Source organism: Diospyros lotus, chromosome 4 (assembly GCF_014633365.1).
Source record: "Diospyros lotus cultivar Yz01 chromosome 4, ASM1463336v1, whole genome shotgun sequence".
Classification (NCBI taxonomy): Eukaryota; Viridiplantae; Streptophyta; class Magnoliopsida; order Ericales; family Ebenaceae; genus Diospyros; species Diospyros lotus.
This window is the reverse complement of record NC_068341.1, coordinates 7,310,415-7,332,051: the sequence shown is the minus strand read 5'-3', so window position 1 is coordinate 7,332,051 and position 21,637 is coordinate 7,310,415. Positions and strand designations below refer to the sequence as shown.

The following is a 21,637-nucleotide window of genomic DNA, read 5'->3' as shown; positions in this document are numbered from 1 at the left end:
CTTCCATTGGTTGTATAATAATAACACATCAAACTTTATCCTACTACGTGGGCTCAACTACATTGATTCTATCTTGTCAATCATGGCGCTATCTTCTATAAGGCCTTTATAACTCATATCATAATTATCCGCCTCACATCAAGTTTTTCTTAGTCTTCCTAAACCTCTTTTTCTAGATACTTCGAGTGCATCCATTCTACTCAAAGTTGCCTCAATTGGTTTTCTTTGCACATGAACAGACCATCTTATCATGTCTCGCGCATCTTACTTTCATTAGGAGCCATGCCAACCTTATTACAACAACTCCCATTGGTTGTGAAGCAAAAAAATAAATAAAGTAAAATAAAAAATTGAATCGGACTGATAGCAAAGGTAAGTGTGCTCATTTGTGACTGAAATGTTATAGGTCCTAGTTGTGAAATAGGCTCTTTGCAAAGCAAGAGTGATGTTCCAAACAGAAACAACTCTCTGTGACTCTCTGAAAGTTGGGAACCTTGTGCATTGGGGATGTCCTTTTATATTATAAGGAAGTGAGATGCAACAACTTGCATGAGCTATTTCCATGCTAGGAATGGCAATGGACTGGATGCACCTTCTCTTTCTCACGTACCTGTATCTCCTTCCTAATACATGTACTTGTTTAGTAATATACTTTAGTCCCCTATCCTCCTCCCATTGGGTAATGGATATCCATTCAATTAAAATTAAAAAGAATCCATTTATTCATTTCTGATCTCATTTCTCAATTTCTTAATCAAACTTTGGGTTATTGCATTTTTAGGTTAGAGTTGTTGAATTTTGATTTTTTATTTGGCTAAAGTAGATTTCAACTGTGAGTTGCCCAACAAGTATAGGCATTAGCCTAGCCAGTATCCAGCGACCAACAATGGGTTAGGTAAGCCACTTGGCTATCTTTCTATGCATAATGCACTGGCACAATGCTAAACAAAATAATATTTATATATATTGATTAATACATGCATGGGAAGCCTTGTATCTGTACTCTTCTAGGGTTTTTTTTCCACTCATACCTACCCTGTACCCTGTTAGAAAAAGTCCATTAGGTTCTTGCCTGGCTCAAGTGGACCAGATTTGTTGAAATCTGTTGGGTTGGGTAAAAATTGCCATCCCTGCCCACGACCCAAAATGCTATCAGTTTGGGTTCCATTTTTTGCATAACTGATACTGATAAAGTCCATTATGGATTGAGCATCAACCTGGTCCAACCAAACCTGTGTGCACCTCTACTTTTGTCTTTTGCCATTGTTTTTTTGTTTTCTAATTTTCTACTCTTTACTTTCTTAGGCACACGTAGGAGTCGCTCTGTTGAATGCAATGCCCCCAGCTCAAAGTGAAAAGAAATTGGATGCTTCTACTAAGAAAGAAACTACATTGTCCCTAAAATCAAAGAAACCTAAGTCCACAGTATCTGGGAAGTCCATTGAAAATGGTGAAGGGCCTTCAAAGAACAAATCTGTTTCAAAGTTGCAATCTACCAGTAATGCTGCCAGTAACCGCCGTCTGACACCTGCAGAGATGCAAAGAGAGAAGCTGAAGAAGCTCATGGATGAGCTAAATGAGGAGGGTGATGGTCGATCAGCTCCCATAGTCAAACTTGGTGATGCCTCAATGGCTTCACCATTTACAGCAAAACATGCATCAGTTGCCCCCACCACAGACATAATCCGTCAGGGTCGTAGTACCCTAGTGACTACACTCCAGATGTTCAAGATTCTTGGTCTTAATTGCCTTGCAACTGCATATGTGCTGAGTGTCATGTACCTGGATGGTGTTAAATTGGGTGATGTTCAGGCTACAATCAGTGGAATATTTACAGCTGCCTTCTTTCTGTTTATCTCACATGCTCGTCCACTTTCCGGCCTCTCAGCTGAAAGGCCCCATCCCAATGTATTCTGTTCCTATGTCTTCCTCTCTCTCCTAGGACAGTTTGCAATCCACCTGTATTTCTTGATTTCATCTGTGAAAGAAGCTGAGAAGTACATGCCTGATGAATGTATTGAACCCGATTCAAACTTCCACCCAAACCTTGTGAATACGGTTTCATACATAGTAGGCATGATGATCCAGGTGGCCACTTTTGCTGTGAATTACATGGGCCATCCTTTCAATCAGAGCATCACGGAAAACAAACCGTTTCTGTATGCACTTTGGGCTGCAGTTGGCTTTTTTACAGTTATCACCTCGGATATGTTCAGGGACTTGAATGACTGGTTGAAATTGTGGCCCATGCCAATCCCTCTGAGGAATAAGCTCATGGTTTGGGCCCTCCTGATGTTCTCGGGCTGTTACCTGTGGGAGAGGCTACTGAGATGGGCTTTCCCTGGTAGAGTTCCAGCTTGGAAGAGGCGGCAACATGTGGCTGTGGCTAGCCAAGAGAAGAAACGTGTCTAAATGAATAGCTGGTACAGAGCGTAGCTAACTGTATCATCTTTTTTTGGGACCAAGGTAGTTGATTGAATATTTTTGAAAGAGTTGGAACAGCTATGCTATAGGAGTGATAGATAATTGAGGTTGAAAGAACACAACATTGTTCTATGGTTTTCTACTCTAGCAGCCGGAGTTCTGTTTTGGGAATGTTCCCTGTTTTGATTGGAGGGGGTGATACTTATTGTTGGCTGAAAGCCATTGAAAGTTGCTTGCTGCTCAGGCGAGGTGCCTTAAAAATGACCCCTGTTGAGTTTATTGTATCCGGCTGATGCTTAGATAAATTTTAACTGATCATTTCCATTTCCTTTCAGCTTATTGAATCTCTCTCTTTTCTGTCTCAATATGAGTTCTCATGAGATTAGCTTTTGCATCTGTTCTTTGGATTGGTAGTTTGGGTCGGGTCGGGCTGGACCTGTAGAGTTCTCTCTTTTCCTCCGAAATATAATTAGGGTGGGTTTGATTGGCATGAAAAATATAAAAAAAAAAATATTTTCTAGCTAAATTTGAACTTTAGGTGTTTGATTGCCAACTTTTTTTATGCAATTCGTTTTTCACGCAAGTACTAAGATATCATATTTTTTTACAAAATTAAAGAAAAACAATTCTTGGGGGGGGGGGGGGGGGGGGTGTGGTTTGGGTTTTTATTTTTCATGGAAGTTAAATTTTTTTCCTTTAGAGACATTTGTTTGTTTTTTGTTTTTTTTTTTTTTTGGTCCCTTTTTGTTTGGCTGTGTTTTCAGAAATAGAGGCGGCATTTGGCTGGTTGGCCGTTGTAATCCGTCCCTTTTATTTGTTTGCCAAATCTCTCCACAGTATCCTTCGTAAGGCTTTACTTCTTACTACAGGGGAAGCGCCTTCTGTTCTTAGAATTAAAATCCCTGAAAATTTCAGTAACTTCTCAGGTTTCTAAAATTGTGGTGTGAATTAGTCTTGAGAGTCTAATCTGATTTTGACGAACGAACCACTTGCTTTTTTACGTCTCCATTTTCCGCAAGTCTATTACGATTTCGAAATTAATTGTTTATATTAACAGGTGAATTTCCCTGTTACGAGTTATTTATTTAAAAGCTATTCAATCTAAAAAGTCAGTTTTTTCCCCTTAGAAATAAAACCCGTTCCTCTCTTGCGTACGGTTAAAATTGAGACATCACTAATTTCACACTAATTTCTTGCTTCAGCACTACATTTCACATTTACATGCTATCATCTTAAAGGTCAAACATGCCAATATATTGGTTAGATTACCTCAATTTTTAACACTTACCACAACAGGCAGATTTCATCTCAAGATCCACCAACAGATTGACCACTTCAACCATAGTAGGCCGCACCCATGGCTCATCACGAGTGCACACTCTCGCAACTTCAAGAACACCCAGCATTTGATCTTTCCACATTTTGAAACCAGAGAGGCATGAATCCACCAACTCTTCCTCCCGGCCCTTTGCAGTCATCCACCTCACCCATCCAACAAGATTGCCGCCTTCACCATCAGCCTGGCCGGTTGGCGGCCTCCCTGTCACGAGCTCGAGCATCACCACTCCGAAGCTGTAGACATCGCCCTTGGTTGTCGCCACCATGGTCTGGCCATACTCGGGAGGAATGTAGCCAAAGGTGCCTGCCAGCAGAGTACTAACATGGCTCTCACATGCGCTGATGATCCTTGCGAGGCCAAAGTCTGATACTCGGGGTTCAAACTTGCTACTCAGCAGTATGTTGCTGGACTTGATGTCTCGGTGAATGATGTGGGGAACGAAGCCATGATGCAGAAAGGCGAGCCCCCGGGCTGAACCTAGACAGATCTCGAACCTTGTCGGCCAGTCAAGTGTCTCGACTGCGTCTGCCCGGTTCCTCAACCACATATCGAGGCTGCCATTCTCCATGTATTCATATATCAAAAACCTGTCCTCTGCAAAGACACAATAGCCAAGAAGTGAAACCAAATTTTCGTGCCTGACCTTTCCAAGCGTCTCCATCTCGGCCAAGAATTCACGGTCAGCATGCAAGTGTTCTCCATTGAGCCTTTTGACTGCTATGGATCTACCTCCTGGGAGTGAGGCTTTATACACTGTGCCAAACCCGCCATCGCCAATGATGTATGTCTTGCTGAAATTTTCTGTTGCTGACACGATATCTGCAGGGTCTATCCGCAGTAGGGATTGCTCAAAAGTTGCAATATTGATGCTTAGTGGCTCCTTGAGTTTTTTACCAAGAAGTTCGTCAGTGGACTCTAGCTCAATTTCTGCAACAAGCTTACCCTTTCCCTTGTCAAGGATTAAAACTTCTTGTCTCAATTTACTCCATCTGAGAAGACAAACAAGAAGCAGCAGCAGGGAAATGAATATGGCACTAAGAGCAATACCCCAAACAGAAGCACGGCTAAGAAAGGATGGAGGCGGGTATCCCTGAGTGGAAGACAAATTCGGTTGGTTTGGTATGCAGTGTTTGACCTCGGTGCAACTCTCCGGCACATAGCCGGTGAATCTGTTGCCATTGAAATTGATAAAAGCGAGGCCTGCTATATCACATATATTGCAAGGCACAGATCCTCGAAAATTGTTGCTGGAGAAGTCTATATATGTCAAGGCATCAAGATTAGAGAGTGAAGGAGGCACCATGCCAGTGATTGAATTGTTGTGAATGTCTAATATGGACAGGGTGGTCAGATTAGACAGAGAGTCGCCAAGCATACCAGAAAAAAGGTTGTTACTTGCATTAAGGACCAAAAGAGAGCTTGTGCTTCCAAAATCAAAGGAGATGGGTCCCGAGAATGAATTTGAACTGATGTCTAGGTAGGAAAGACTCTTGATACCAAAAACTGAAGAAGGCAATGGACCTGTCAACCAATTATTTGACAGGTCAAGCTTGGCTAAGCTTGGGATTAGAGCAACTAGATTATCAGGAATCAAGCCAGTTAGCCGATTGTGTGAAAGTATGAGCCCCTGAAGGTTTCTCATTGAGTATAACTGGGGAATAGCTGGCCCTGTTAAATCATTGAAAGACAGATCAAGCAATGTCAAGTTAGCCAGACCTGAGATCTCGTCAGGAATGCTCCCATTGAGCTTGTTTTGCTGTAGTAATAGTTCTGTCACAACAATACACTGCTTAATTGACGCTGGAATAGGCCCAACAAACTCATTATTGGACAAATCAAGCATGCCGTAGTGCTGGGTAAACTCAGAGTCCGGTAGGGGCACTTTCTGAAATGCGGAGCAGATCTCCTCAGGTATTGGACCGGAGAAGTGGTTGTTTGATAACACAAGGTTGTCAAGAAGTTTCAACTGGGATATGGATCTTGGAATAGGACCAGTAAGCTTGTTTCCACCAATGTCCAGAGACACCAATTTTGTACACTCAAACAGTTGGAGGGGGATCCTTCCTGTCAACTTGTTACCATGTAGGGACAGATTTGTCAGATTTTTCAGTTCACCAATGGAACTTGGAATGTTTCCATCAAATAGATTATTTTCCAATTGCAACCTCCGCAGTGAAGAAACTTTAGCAATATCACCAGGTATCTGACCTTCAAGTAGATTGTCACTGAGTGAAATCTCCATAAGTGTTTTTGAATGCCATAGTTGATCAGGAATTCTCCCAGAGAATTTGTTTTTTGACAGTTCCAAAGTAACCAGCTGAAGCTCCCCAAGATAGGGTGGTATCTCACCAAACAGATCATTTCCGGACAACACCAGATCTGTAAGATTCAAACAATTCTGGAATGTGTTGTCTATGGTACCAGTAAAGCGGTTACCTGAGAGAAACAAAATGGCCAATGACCTGGCACTGCATATTTCTGCAGGCAATTCACCAGACAGCATGTTGGAGTTGATATCAAGTACAGCCAACAACGGCAGATTAAGAGGAGGTAGAGACCCATTGAAGTGGTTCTTTGATAACAGTATGGCCTCTACCTGCTTCCAGTTGGAAAGCCAATCAGGCACTGGACCCGCTAGGTTATTGGAGTCGAGTATAAGTGAGTGCATGGATTCAAGGCCAGCAAGAGTATCAGGTAATAGACCATATAATGAATTGAAGGACAGATTCAGAATCTTGAGTTTCTTGCAGTTTCCTAGTTCCTCTGGAATTGGTCCACTCAGACCCGAATTAGCAGCTAGTAGGTTAACTAAATTTGACAGCTTGCCGAAGCTCAATGGAAGTTCTCCCTCAAAATTATTCTGTGCTATATTCAAGTAAGTCAAGCCGGTAAGCTTGGAGATCTCTTCTGGCAGGTTTCCAGTAAATCTGCAACCCTGGATATTAAGGATATTTAGGTCTCTCAGCCTGCCAATTGTTACTGGTATTGCTCCATTGAGGTTATTGTTTCCCACATTCAATGTAGTTAAGCTGGTCAAATTTCCTACTTCCTCGGGCATGTTTCCAGTCAATGAGTTCCATGACAAATCAAGAACTCTAAGCATACCCAAATTTCCAATTTCAGGCAATAGTGGTCCTGTAAATCTGTTCTCACTTGCATCAATGTAGAGCAGCCCAGTAAGATTACCAACACTTGAAGGCAGGTACCCAGAGAAGAAATTTGCACTAAGGTCAAGGGACTGCAAGTGTTGTAGATTTCCTATTTCAGCTGGAAGATCTCCGGAAAATGAGTTTGCATGGACTGAGAGTTCAAAGAGTTCTTTGAGTTGACCAATTGTTGGTGGTAAACTACCAGAGAAACTATTATCATCAAGCACAAGTTGTCTTAGATTTCTAAGGTTAGACACTGTTGGGGGCAGCAGTCCAGACAATCTGTTATGGCTCAAGTCAAGGGTCTCTAAATCATGGAGGCTCCAAAGATTTGCAGAAACATGGCCACTGAGGGCACAATAGCTGAGATTAAGATGCTTCAGATGCCTAAACTCTCCAAATTGGTTAGCAAAGGGAACATCCAAGGGGAATGATGTACAAGGTACATGTATTTGGTGAACTATGGGCCCCTCACATTTTATGCCAGTCCAGTTGCATGGGGAAATATTTGCATCAAACCAACTTGGAATAATATCTTTTTTTCGCACAAGAGAGTCTCTAAGAGCAACTAATGACTTAATGTCACCAGAATAAATTGTGTCTGAGCAAGAAAGTTGCAAGAAGCACAAGAAGATGCTGGCATGAAGGTGAGAATACTTCCATTTTGAAGATGACATGTTTATTCTGCGCACCAAGTTACCGAATGATACACTTCTTTGTTCAACAGAATTTCACCTTTGAACCTCAGGCGAAGGATTCTGCAAGGAGAATAGAGAATATGTCAAGAGTTACGAGATTCTAGATCCAGTTCACCTCTAAGTCATGATAATAATCTCCAAATCTATGAAAACTTATAAATTTTATTTACGTACTATATGTATCAATTATGGAATACATAGGTGAAGTCCAAGCCATTTCTAAAGTGAATAAAAAAAAGCTTCCACTCTTGTATACATTTGATTTGAAAGAAGGTGGTCTCTTCAGATACTAACCAAAGAGAAAGACACGATGACGATAATTGAAGAAAGAAGAAAAGAAAGAAATAACTTCAAATTATAAATTGTGCTGATTTAAACCAAGTTAAATGAAATATACGTTGTTGCTTCCCATTTTCTTCAATAAAGCATTGCTACGATAGACAACTAAACAGAATAATGAAGTCAAAATCCTTAAATCAACTTAGGCCATTTGAATCAGTAAATTGCAGGAGGCTGGAGAAGAATGTCTGAAACCTAAAAAACCACCGTTAAACATTCAAGGTGTACAAGACTGCATCGGACAGAGAATTAACAGGTGTCATGAAACGAACTTGGTACAGTATCGGACAGAGAACTAACAGGTTGGGAATCGACGACTTTGAAATAAAGATGAAAACAGAAGGGAATTTTATTTTGGTTGCCTTAAATTGGAAAGAAAGAGCCCAACACTAAGTTCTGAACTCTGCAACCCAAAAAGAAAAGTAAAAGGCAGAAAAAATAATAAAAAACGGTGTTTGTTGATTGCAAAAGATAGAAAGGGCCGGGGCATAATTAAGATCATTTTGTTATTCATGGTAATAGAACATAGTCAACATACCCAACCACAGGACCTACTAGAAGTAATAGAAACTGCAATTGCACTTAAGAAGCCACCATAATAGCAGTAGCCAGTAGGAATAGTGACGATATTGAGAGAAAAAGAGGTAACATGCACCCACCACATGAATCAACCGCTACCTAGCAAAAAAAAAAAAAAAACAAAATGTATCAACCACTTAACCTCTCCTAGCAAAATTATATGAATCAACCACTTCTTAGGAAATATATAAACCTAGAATGTTGCAACTCCACGTTATCGCCAGAGGTAGTTCGGAGCTTGAACTCAACGATATATCATATTTGGCATAATAGTAGCGGCCTTTTGAGGCTATAGGTACCCTTGAATACATACCATCGTACATAAATAAAAAAACCGAAGAAGAAAAGAAATTTAAAGAAAATGAAGATTAAAAAGGGTAGCTAACTAGCAACCAGCAAGTGAATAGCATTGTCCTTCCGGGCAAGCTCGTCACTTTGCAGTTTACACAGAGGGCGGGGATTGGGCTCGAGAAAGTAACTGGCAGAGATAGCTAATTAATAGGTATATAAAGCTACATGTCGAATTCTCACACATGTTCTATGATCAACCCGTTAATCTCTTCTTTCCACAAACAAGCACGCAGCACATGTACATGTAATAGTAAAAAGAGGAGGGATTAGCCGGGAGAACAAGCTAGGAAGATTAGAAGCAGACAAATGCTAGACCTCCTCCTCTATATCCATATGTAGAGAGAAAACCAGAGACAGATATAAAAAACAGAAGCTTATTAATATACCAGAATAATAACCACAAAAAAAATTATAATTGTAAAGGTAGTTCAAAAAATAATAAAAGTATCACTCACAACCACACACGTATATATAAATATAAACACCAAATCAATTTAATATTCATCATTCCGTGTTTCTGTTCTTCTTCTCATCCTCCTCCTCCAATAAATCACTCGCAAAAGTAGCATTTCCATAACAAAAGAAAAAAAATACTCGCGAAAGTGCATTTTCACTTCTATCTTTGAGAGGAAGAGTTCTATCGTCTATGAAGCTTGAGAATGTGTTACTTTCTACTTACAAGATTCAGTCTAAAAGCAATCGCGAGAGGCTAGCAGTTTAGCGCGCAAGCGCTTGAAGGTTGAGATGAAAACTCGATCGACGCGAGAGAGAGAGAGAGAGAGAGAGAGAGAGAGAGAGAGATTGTGCATGAAAATGAGGAAAAAAGGAAAAAAAGAGATGAACAAACCTGAATAAAACGAAGAGTTCTTGGGATCGATCAGCGTAAACAATTCCCTCCAATTGTATCCCTTGTATAGAGAGGAAATTAAAGTAAGAAACGCAGCTACGGCAAAAGAAATTGGAAGTGAAGAAAGGCTGTACATATGCTACCTTCGGAATCTGCATGTACAATGATCCACAGAGAGACTATGAAAGCTTTATTCAAGTTCTTCGCCAGAAAGCTGCTGCTGCAGATATGTTGCAGAAGATTGAGATATTCGTTCCGTACTCAAAATACTCTCGTTCTCTCCCTCTCTCTCTCTCTCTCTCTGTGAAAATCTGCAGATAGGTCGTCGCGTTAGCAGGGATGGCAGCTGGTGCCAAAGGCGTGACTCTTAATTTGGCTCTCTCTCTCTCTCTCTCTCTCTCTCTTCACATGCTTCCAAAAGGAGACGGTTACATCCTTCATCCCTGCTTTTTTCCTGCGCCTTTTCCTCGCGCTCTCCCTATCTCTCTCCCTGTCCGTCTGATTCGAACCGATCGCCAGCTCGAAAGGTGACGACTGACGAACAAGTAGTAGTCGCACTGGCACTGGCACTCGCTAGTGTTCATAAATAACCAGTACTCGCTCAGGCGATGCCCCATTCGAAAATGATTTTGCACAAGCTAAAATGACCAAAAACCCAGCTGCTCACCCAATAATAACTTAAAACACACACTCGCTGTATTTGTATTTTTGGTCAAAGACTAAATATATATAGTAATGATTTATTTATGTTTACTTTTTAAGGGATAATTATGTAAACATAATTAAAATTTGTTATAATATACATTGCTTATTTAATTTTTTGTTAATCTTACAAAAAAATATCTAAACTTTTTTAATCTAATAAAAATCTACCTAAGATCTAGTTTTTACGAATAAAAATACTACAAAAATAATCCATACACTTCTAAAAATAAATGAAAATGTTGATAGAATTTAATAAAAAAATATATTTTATAAAAAATTTTAAGAAAATTTATGTAATTCTCCTAATTTTTAAATATAGAGCGAGAGTAAGCAAGGGATAAACTTTAAATAAGTGTCCTAACAAGCTCTTGAGGCCCATCTTGTCTCATGCAAAACATACGTTTCGAATCTTGTACTTTTAATATTGGATTGCAATTTCAAATCGATGCAATCCAAACTAAATTGGGTTCTTGGCTCGATTTTTTAATTAAATTTTGTTTCTTACTCAAGTAATATTAAATATAAAAATTATTTAATGTATCATCTGTATCTAGATCTGTAATTGAATTCAAATTTAGATTATTTTAATAATTACATCTATGTTTAATACTAAACTCAATTAAATAGATAGGATTCAAGTTTGCATTTAGTTTATTGATAGACATAAGTTAGATAAATTGTCTAATGATATTAAACATCTAGATTTAAGTTTAATTTTATACATTTATAATTTAATATGACATATTTTCATTACTTAATTAAGAAGAAAGAAGCAAAACAAAGTAATCGGATAAAATAGGTAAACTCGTACTCACTGTCACCATGAAGCAAGGGCAACTACCATTATTTGTATGAATTTTAATCGAATCTTATAAGTAAATTGCATTTGATACCTTCGATATGTGTGATAAGTATCTTTTATACACTTATTTTGGCCTATAAACTTAGCATTTATTTATTTAATGGACATGATTTCTATTTAACTTGGTTCTATATGTAGTTATGTAGGTGATAAACTCATTTGAAAATATTTGAAACGAAAATGATTATTTTGGTGCATGATTGGAGTTGAACCTAACATGGAAGGCATGGATAGACATTTATTTGGGATCGATGTTGAGGAAGTCACAAAGAGGTGAGATGAAAATATAAAAGTTGAAGAGTTGAGAGGTCAAGTTGTTGTAGCTCACAGTCTTAAAACAAAATACATTTTGCCGTAGGACCGCTGTGGAAGGAAGTTGTTGGAGCTCACGATCCTAACTCGGAATGTATTCAGTAAGACCGCAATTGGACATCTTTGCTGAAGCTCGTGGTTCTGTCGTGGTAAGCGTATCGCAGTAGGATTGCTGATAAGTGTCTTTTATACACTTATTTTGGTCTATAAACTTAGTATTTATACATTCAATGAGCATGATTTCTACTTGATTTGGTTCAATATATGGTTATGTAGATGTGGAGCATGTGTTGAAGACAATTGGAGCACAAAGTGATGATGATGTCGCATTTTTGGAGCTAAAATGGCAGTAAAAGCAAGGTCAAAGGTCTATTCGGGGTCGAGGATGATGATGTCGCAAAGCGCTGAAAGAATGACGTCATTGGTGAAGTGTTGGAAATCAAAGAGAAACGGCTCACGATGCTGTCACGCAAAGTATTGCGTGGTAGGGTCGTGGTAATAATTGTTTTCTGTGGCTCACGGCCTTATCGCGGAAAGCATTCCGTGATAAAGCTGTGGTTGAAGAAGTATTCTGTGGCTCACGACCTTACCGCGTAAAGCATTCTGTGGTAAGCCCGTGATAAGATTTTTATTCTGTGGCTCACGACCTTGTCGCAGAAAGCATTCTGTGGTAAGCCCGTGACAAGATTTTCATTTTGTGGCTCACAACCTTACCGCGAAAAGCATTCCGTGGTAAGACCGCGGTAAGGCTCTAAGCTTCGTAAAAAGGCCGTTTTGAGCCCGTTTCCTTTCAAATCAAGTGGAGATGTGCTCTCTCAAGGGGCACGACTTTGAAGACTTAAAAAGCATTGTAAAAAGAAGGATTATTGAGAGACTAAAGAGCTTTTTGGAAGAGGAGAAGACGGAAGTCAAGGAGGAGGAAGGAGATTGTCTTGAAGATCTTCGATTTTGGTTGTATTTTTCTGTTCTTTCTTCTCTCCAACATCATGAACTTTGTTTTTATTATTCTTTCATTAGTTGAAACTATGTTAGGCTAAGTACTTTGTTGCTAGGGTGATTGATGAAACCTAGTTCAATGATGGTTTAATTAAAAGTATTTAGGTTTTATTATATTCTTGTCTTTCAGGGTCGATCGTTTGTTATGCCCTAATTCCGTTTTGATGCTTGACCGCCATTAGAACGTGTTTGTGACTTATATTGCTTTCGAGAGATTCAATATAGATTAGCACTTGATAATAAATGACGTAAGATTCAATAATAGGTAGAGATACCGTTATGCCTTGTGAAATCCTATTTTGATGATTATTGTGGATAAATGCATGTTTGTATATTTGCAGATTAATTAGAGATAATTAATCTCATATGTAAGCATAGATTCAATCGACCATCGAGAGAGGCTTTTGATTAACTTAGGATCATTGATTTTCAGCTCCAAGCAAGAATTATAAAATCCGATCACTGAAAGAGTAAACCAATTAAAGAATTACGGTGGATTCATAAACCCTAGTGCATTAGATTTCTACATTTAAAACCTAAAGAATTATTTTGTGTTTTCCATTTAGTGAGTTGGTTTTAGTTAATATAGAACTTTCATTAAATATTCTTTTAATTGTGTGTGGCTTATTAAAGTTAATAGTGGTTAAAGTAGGGATTGAAAGCTAATCCTCGTGGGAACGATACTCTATTCATCATTATATTACTTGTTACGATTCGTTCACTTGCGGGAAAGAATACGTGAACAATTGTGATGGGGTTCAAAGCTTCACGAAAAGGCTGTTTCGAACTTGCTTCCTTCCAAATCAAATGGGAATGAACTCTTTCAAGGTGCATGACTCTAAAAACTTAAAAAATACTATATAAAGACAGATTCTTATAGGAGTTGTGGACGTTTTTGGACAAAGAAGAAGAAAAGTTGAAGAAGAAAATATGAGACTTTAAATAACTCAACTATTTGGTTGTATTTTTCTATTCCCTCTTCTATTCGAGATCATGATTTCCGTTTTTATTGTTCTTTCATGATTGAAACCATGTTGGGTTAGGTGTTTTGTAACTAGGCTAAATGATGAAATCTCATTCATTGTCAGTTTAATTCAAAGTATTTGATTTTGCTGTATTATTGTCTTTTGGGTTGATTATTTATTATACTCTTATTCCGTTTGATGCTTGATTATCATTAAAACGTATTTGTGATTCATATTGCTTTCGAAATATTCAATACGAATTAAGCCATGGTAATAAATAACATAATGTTCGATAACAGGTAAAGATATCATTATGTTTTGTGAAATCATATGGAGATAACACTAAGGATAAGTACATGTTTATATATTCATATATTGATTAGAGATCATTAATCTCATATATATGCATAGAATCGATTGACTATCAAGAGAGTCTTTTGGTTGTTATAGGATCATCGATTTTCAACTCAATGGAAGAATTAGCAAACTCGAGTACTGTAAGATTAAACCATATCAAGAGCGTTGGTAGATTCATGAACCCTAGTGCATTTGACTTATGAGTTTCAAAATCAAAGTAGTTATTTTTGCATTTTTTCAATTAGTGATTTAGTTATCATTATTATAAAACCAACAATTTATAACATCTAATTGCGTGTCTTGTTAAAGTTAAGTGTGGTTAAAATAAAAATTATTAGTCAATTCTTGTGGGTATGACATTCTACTTATCACTATATTACTTGTCATAATCTATTCACTTGTGGAATAGAATAAGCAGACATTTTGGTAAAAATATATTAAAAAAAAAGTACTCATTTTTTTTAAATTACAATAACTACTCACACTGTTTTAAAATTGTATTAAATTACTTAATGATGTTAGATTTACATTATACGTATACCCTAAAGGTTTTACAAAATTAAATGGAATTATTTTTATATTAGATTGTAATGCTCTACCGTTTTGGAAAACACTACTGAATGCACATTTTATACGTGATTCACACGTTCTTCCAACCCATGTGATGGTGTTTTTATTGGCTGTTGTATCACTTCTTATTTAACATAAAGAGTAATACATTATATATTTATTGGTTAAATATAATAATAAATTTATTTAGACAAAAGACTCTATCTCGAATTTTGATCAAAATTTGTGAGCGACCTACAAGGAGTGAGTGATTTGTGAAGAAGAAATCAGTTAGGAGTACCAGTGACTATCCTGCACAGGTCTTTGGATGTTTAAATTAATTTTCGAATGAATGTATAGACTGCAGAGAACAAGTAAAGTGGTAGTTTGAGCAAGCTTATTAGTTTACATTTGTTATAGTAGAATTATTCCATTTATAGGGGGATAAGATTAAGAAAAATCACAATCTTTAATAGACATTTTGAGCTCTATTTTGAATTTGTATGTAGGGATATTGGAGGTATGATTGACTATATTCTTCATAATTTTGCTTGAATAGTGCTTGGAAATCAGGTCTCTTAGAATTTGTAGTCTCTTGAAAAAGTTTCTCAAGTAAATGGAGAGAGACTCTTGGGTCTGAGTGGCCTATAAGAGTTTGTCAAATAATAGTGGTTAAGTAACGTGTGTATTCTTGATAAGGTATTTCGAAAACCTCGAGATAGATCATCAAGTAAGGTCACTTAATTATTTCTTAATTTCAATCATTTAATTTCGGTCATTTGACTAATTTTTCTTGGTTATCCAATGATTTCATGCCTTTTTAACTTGTTTATGTGGAAAACGAGGTTAAAGTGATCTTCCACCATATTTTAGTAAAATTTAAATATAAGTTGATTAATAATATTATCATTAATAATTTATTAAGAATTATTTAAAAAGCTATTAGAGATACCAAGAATAATAAAATGTGAAACTAGTTTAACTTTCATGAAATTTATTTTCATAAATGCCACAAAGGTTAAAAGGAGATTATTATTTTTAAACACTAAGGGAGACTAATTTTACACAAAAATAACTCCCGACACCAACCTAACTCTTTGTTAATTGTAAAAAATAAAAATAATTAAAACTAAGCGGTGCTACGTATCTATTTGCGTGGTGGCAAATTTATGTACTATTATAAGAGGGGTTATGTGTGGTGGGATCAAACTTTAAGGGGAAAACTGAAATTATATCTATATTCACTAAGCTGGAAAAATACCACTTTCTACGGAGCAAATGGCAAGTTGACAACCAAACCATACCAGCCCACCCACGCCCCAGAGGAATCAATCCTTTTCGATTCCGTTCGAAACAATACAACTTGAGCCTTTAGCTATAAGTTGATTGATACTCTCTCCCTCTCTCTCACACAGAGACATGGCAACGTCTCATCTCCCTACAAACCCTTTCTCTTCCTTCTCTCGCTCCCTCACCAATTCCAACACTAAAAACAAATCAGCTTACAAATTCAATGCTCCATTGTTTTTCCCGAAGGAGGAGAAGAGGAATATTCACGCCATCTCTCAATTTCCATTGTCGTATCGCCTCGCAACCTGCCGCCGGAAGACAGGCACTTCGAGATCGGAGAAACGGACAGGAGTCCGGGCGAGGAGGAGGATGAGCTGAACGTTCGCCTTCTTGTCGGGGAGGATTCTGCGGAATTCGATCTCGCCAAGCAGAAGATTTCGTCTTGGATTTACTTCACTGGAATCTTGGGGGTTGTGCTCTGTATACTTGACGCGGCCTGGATTGATAACTCCACTGGCTTTGGCAAGCCCTTCATTGATTCTGTTTCCAGTATTTCTCAGAGCCACGAGGTTAGTTCTACTCTCCAATTGCTGTCTCCTGGTTGATGATGATTGATTAAGCTGCCAGTCGATAATCTCATCTATTAATCTCAACCTTATCTATCATCTACGCGTCTCTACGTATTTAAAGGCGAGGACACGCACTTTTGTTCATCTATTAATCTCAACCTTGATATATATATATATATATATATAGCTTTCCAATTATTCGAATTGCAATAATGTTGTCATCATCGTACCCTTCTTTTTAAGATATAGAGAAGGAGAAGAGGCTAAGGAGAATGGTAATAAAACCGTACACATTCATATTTTGGTATACGAAGAGTTTGCCGTCATGTCTATTGCATATCTGTATCATTTAAGGATAAAACTGCCACAAAAAACTGTGGCACAGCTTCAAGTGGAAAAACACCAACCGGTGTTCTCCCTTCATCCAATGGTATGGTTATATTCTCCTTCTGGCTGATCAAAAGGAAGGTTAGGCCAAATTATAAGCTAATTAACTTTTTTCCATATATAAATTTGGTTTCTGGGTATTTTTATGGGTAGCTGTATGCTAGTTTTGTTAGATGATGATGCGTCGACAATGCAATTCCTCATTGATGGCACCCTTGCGAACACCCTCAAGAAATCAATAGCCTGGGCCTGTGTGGAGACACCTCAAGCTCAGCTGTGTGACTTGCTAAGGTGCTCCTTCAAGACACCACAGCAGAAAACTGCCCCGGGGCCCTCCGGGATAGACTCTTTGATGGTTAAGTTATGATGGATTTCAGGCTAGAGGGAACCTTAAGAAAATTGGGGAGCATATAATTGTTGGGGAAGGAGAGAAAAATACACACGGTAAACCTCTGGAAAAATCAAGTTTATGCCCTTTTATACTCGTTTTATCCGTCATGGCCCCTGCCCGTAATGCCATACTTTGCTCACCGTCCTGGATTTCTGGTTATGTATCCTGCATGCCAAGACTCTGTTGAGATAATTAGTTATTATGAGAGTGGGTTAGGGCTTTACTTTTGCCTATGCCTTCGTATGTGAAGCTCAATGGGTCAGTAACATGTAGAGGATTACTGATGGGAGTGGCGCATCAGGGCTCATCATTCCTGCCCATGCATCGGGTGGTGGGCCCATCATATCACATGTCATTTGTCATCCACTCACACTTCAATGAAGTGCAGAAGAGGGGCTGTTTTTCTTTTTTTTTTTTGGGAGGGGGGGGGGGGGGGGGGGGTTGAGAGGAACCAATAAGAAGCAATTGATAAGCCTGCTGAGAAGGTTTTAAAACAGTTTGAGAACATTGCCACTAGAAGCCTGTGGAATTTCCCACTCAGGCTTTTAGAGTTTGGAGGTCAAACTTGAAGGTTGGTAGGGGTATTATTCCTCCACACTAGGGGCTTTGACCCACAACAGTTAGTTACTGGAAAAAAAAGAAAAAGAAATCAAGCAACAGTTTTGCAATATCTACTCATCATTTTAGATCCTGCTGCCTTTAACCTAGCTTTCTACTAGATACTGCCCCAGGCTAAGTTTCCTATAGAGATGTCTTCATAAGCATTTTGCTATGAACAATTGTTGTAAATTGAACTGAATTGAATCTTACATGCTTGTTTGGCACCTTGTGGAGGTTACTGATATACTGGTCTCCTGACTGGTATCATAGTTCTTATTCATTTATGATAATGTGATCTGGAATCTGGTTCTTTTTTTGTGATTCTGTACTGAACTATGAAATGAAATTTTTGATAGTGTTACCTCTGATGCTTATGATGAATATTCACAATGGAAACCACTTCTACTCTATTTATATATTCATAAGGGCCTATTAATTCCCCATGCTGTATTGTGACATATGAGGATAGGGCAGCTGGGTTTCTCTTTAAACTTTTTGTATGTTTTACTGGAGGGGGTTGTTTGGTATTCCATCCCTGTATTGTTGTGGGGTTTTGATGCTGAAAGCTGAGCCTGTAAACATTTTTGTGCAGGTTGTGATGCTTTCTCTAACATTCATTTTTGCCATTGTACATAGTGGCTTGGCAAGCTTCAGAGATGCAGGTGAGAAACTCGTTGGAGAACGAGCATATCGTGTTTTATTTGCAGGGGTATCTCTTCCATTGGCTGTTAGTACTGTTGTGAGTTCTCAACCCTCTATTATGGGCAGGAATATCCTGTTTTTGTGTTTTACATTTTATTCTTCAAGATTTTGTACTTTCATTGATTTGTGGCCTCAATAAACCTGCCTTTTTTTTTATTTTAATTTGAAACCAAACATGACTGAAGTTTTTCTTCCTTGTAATTCAGGTATACTTCATTAACCACAGGTATGATGGACTGCAATTGTGGCAGCTGCAAAGTGTTCCTGGGATTCATCAACTGGTTTGGCTATCTTCTTTCATTTCCTTCTTCTTCCTCTATCCTTCAACCTTTAATTTATTAGAGGTAGCAGCAGTTGAGAAGCCTAAAATGCATCTTTGGGAAACTGGTATCATGAGAATAACCCGACACCCACAGGTATACAACAATCCATCTCTACTCTAATAGATGTGTTGTTACCTGAGTAGTTATATTTGAGCATTTAAGGAACATGAGATTTTATACATCAGTTTTATCTTGGATAACATTGATAACTTGGGATTTTATCCTCCTCCAACTGCTGGTGCTGTTGGTTATGGGAATCTTTAATAAACTATACTCGACTCATTTGGTTCTGTTGCATTAATTTTTTTGTCGGCAAATATCTTTTGGCTATACAATCTGAATGATAAATGGAAGTTATTTTCTCTGTGTTCTTTTTTTTTATTGGATGAAAGATATAGAAATAATATGATTCTTGATATTAATTTTCTTGTTTTGTTGGTAGTTTTCTCTTATGTTTCTTTTCTTTTTTTCAAAATCCTTCTCATCTCTTATCTCGGCTATAATTCTGATATATAGTTTCTGAGGTTAAAGCAAAGCGCGCCCCCCCCCCCCCCCCCCCCCCCCCCCCCAAAAAAAAAAAAAAAAAAAAAAAGTAATGAAGTTAAGTTGGACAGCTTGATCAATGGTAATCCTTGCCACTTTTTGTATATGCTGGTGGAAGTAAAATCTTTCATTTTGATTGAATTGTGCTTGAAACTATAATGTCGAAGCTTTTGTTTATTCTGACCAATTTCCTGGAGGAATCTGCTAATGTAATCTAGATCTTTTAGCAAATTCCTTGAAGATTGGGACTACTTTGGTGGCAGAATATCTTATGGGATTGTAGAATCCCCATTTTGCCTGATCCAGTTCTCATTCTATGTTTCACTTAATATATTGATTTTCTCGTTATTTTTGTTCTCTTGGCTGAAATAGTCACCTTACACTGGGTGTAGATTGAGTTGAAATTAAGTCATTGAACCAAATACGTGAATAATAACAGCGGCAACTAGAGCCGTAAATTTTATTATTTTAAACAGCTAAAGAGCTAAATTGACTAAAGGCAGGGAGGTACAATTTAAATCTCTGTTCTCTTCTCTGCCCTGTTCTCTTCAAATGTGTCACCAACCTCAATCAAGTTCAATAAATCACGGGAAAAATAAATAAATTCAGTTGTTACAGGAAGCATTATGGGATCTATAAAACCAAACCTCAATCAAGTTCAATAGTCATCTCTCTACATAGTGGATTGGTTTTTTTGTCTACAGATGGTCGGGCAGGTGATGTGGTGCTTGGCGCACACAGTTTGGATTGGGAACTCTGTTGCAGTGGCAGCCTCAATTGGCCTGATCGGTCACCATCTATTTGGGGTTTGGAATGGAGACAGGAGGCTGGCTACCCGATATGGCAAGGCTTTCGAGTCTGTTAAGAGCCGAACAAGTGTTGTTCCATTTGCAGCTATCCTTGACGGTCGTCAGAAGTTGCCGAATGATTACTACAAAGAGTTCATTAGATTGCCATATTTATCAATCACTGCGCTGACCCTAGGTGCATACTTTGCTCATCCACTTATGCAGGCCGCTAGTTTTAGGCTTCATTGGTAGGTAGGTTAGTGTGAATAGTGTCCCCTTCATCCCAAAGGAGCAATCTTGATTTGTATGATTAAATGTGCTTGCTTATAGGATTAATTTGATGTCATTTCAGCAGAGCTGATTCCAATGACATTGTTTGTAATTCTGTATAATATTGCGAAGATTGCTTGATGAAAGTCATGGAGAGTAAAAGTTATTATAAATGGTAGTGCTTTTGGTAGTGGATGTGATGGAAATGAGTAATAGAATGGATGGAACTATGGGATGGTACCGTCCATTTCCATGCAAACCCTTTCTCCTTGTCTCCTTGAATTAGGGAAGAATAAATAGAATGATAGTGGATGGAAAATAAATTTGTGTTTTAACAATATTAATCTTTAATTAGAAAAAACATTAACCGTAATAATTTTTTTTATAAATTCAATTTTGCCTAAATTTAATTACACTGTGTTTTAATAAATGTTTATTATGTAATATCCTTTTATTACTCTCTCATTAAAGGAGAAATAATTTTAAATGTTTTCTATCCTTTTCCCTTCCAAATCTAGAAGAAATATTTTATAGTTTATTTTATTAATTTCTATTCATTTCATTACAAAATTACAAAATCTCTCTTTAACAAAGGGCATTAGCAATGTCTTAAAAATGATATTAGGATATCAAATTAGAAAAGGGCATTATCAAGTTTGAAAAGGGGATATCAACTCTCTTTAAATTTCTAAAATTATTATTATATTTTATAATATTTAAAAATAAATAAATAAAAAAATTAACCGATGTTTCAATAAGCAAATTTTGATGTATATTTTATGAGAGATCAACTTTTTTAAAATTTAATTATTATTATATTTTATAATATTTAAAAATAAATAAATAAATAAAAATTAACTGATGTTTTAATAAGCAAATTTTGATGTATATTTTATGAGTTTAAAAAAATATCTTATAAGTTTTAACAGTTATATATATAATTAATGTTTTATTTATCGTCGATTATTTCTCAATTATCTTTAATTTTTTTATTTAAAAAAATTAAAGATGTTGGGGAATATGATTTTTTTTTATTTTATTTAAATAATTGTACCAAAGAGTACCCAAAAAACTTAAAAAATAAAAGTTAATGTTTTTTATTTTTCATTCAAATGAAAGAGATATGGTAATAATTATATTATTTATAAGAATATTATAATCATTTTTCAGATCAAAATAACAAGCAAAAAAGGAGCAATTTTTTAACAATAAACGGTACGGTTAGTAATTTGAAGGAAATTGGGGGGGTAATTAGCGTATTAAAGTTGAAGTTGATCGGTAGTCGGTGGAATTTGGCTGAAA

The 21,637-nt window shown here is 37.3% G+C and overlaps 3 protein-coding genes and 1 long non-coding RNA gene across 6 annotated transcripts in view; 3 read left to right on the top strand and 1 right to left on the bottom strand.

The window, feature by feature from the left end:
* The window catches only part of LOC127798954 (probable manganese-transporting ATPase PDR2), a 36,666-nt gene extending 33,877 nt beyond the window's left edge, over positions 1 to 2,789 (top strand). For both annotated transcript variants that reach the window (XM_052332612.1, XM_052332613.1), the window contains exon 22: positions 1,306 to 2,789. In XM_052332612.1, the coding sequence (XP_052188572.1) occupies positions 1,306 to 2,412 (1,107 nt within the window). In that variant the 3' untranslated portion in view covers positions 2,413 to 2,789. The remainder of the gene's footprint in view (positions 1 to 1,305) is intronic.
* Positions 2,790 to 3,572: 783 nt separating this feature from the next.
* On the bottom strand, positions 3,573 to 10,242 carry LOC127798952 (leucine-rich repeat receptor protein kinase MSP1-like). Of its 2 annotated transcripts, XM_052332611.1 has the most exons (3): positions 9,870 to 10,242; positions 9,727 to 9,787; positions 3,573 to 7,670 (listed from the first exon to the last, which is right to left on the bottom strand). In XM_052332611.1, exon 3 carries the CDS (start codon positions 7,587 to 7,589, stop codon positions 3,702 to 3,704), a length of 3,888 nt encoding a protein of 1,295 aa, XP_052188571.1. In that variant the 5' UTR covers positions 7,590 to 7,670; positions 9,727 to 9,787; positions 9,870 to 10,242; the 3' UTR covers positions 3,573 to 3,701. The 2 variants fall into 2 exon arrangements, with proteins under 2 accessions (XP_052188571.1, XP_052188570.1); XM_052332610.1 differs by having other exon boundaries at positions 9,727 to 10,242.
* A 1,205-nt stretch (positions 10,243 to 11,447) lies between these two features.
* On the top strand, positions 11,448 to 12,664 carry LOC127800631 (uncharacterized). The gene is made up of 3 exons (XR_008022833.1): positions 11,448 to 11,566; positions 11,652 to 11,754; positions 11,882 to 12,664. It is a non-coding gene; the product is annotated as an uncharacterized LOC127800631 (long non-coding RNA).
* A 3,298-nt stretch (positions 12,665 to 15,962) lies between these two features.
* On the top strand, positions 15,963 to 20,535 carry LOC127800686 (15-cis-zeta-carotene isomerase, chloroplastic; the record flags this gene model as incomplete). The annotated part of the gene is made up of 4 exons (XM_052335443.1): positions 15,963 to 16,331; positions 18,302 to 18,448; positions 18,618 to 18,827; positions 19,982 to 20,535. Coding segments are annotated over 4 exons (1,062 nt in total), but the record flags the coding sequence as incomplete, so codon positions are not given.
* Between the last annotated feature and the right edge of the window lie 1,102 nt (positions 20,536 to 21,637).

What these genes read in the sequence shown, in the direction of transcription:
- LOC127798952 (XM_052332610.1), bottom strand. Translation starts at nt 7,589, where the DNA reads ATGTCATCTTCAAAATGGAAGTATTCTCACCTTCATGCCAGCATCTTC.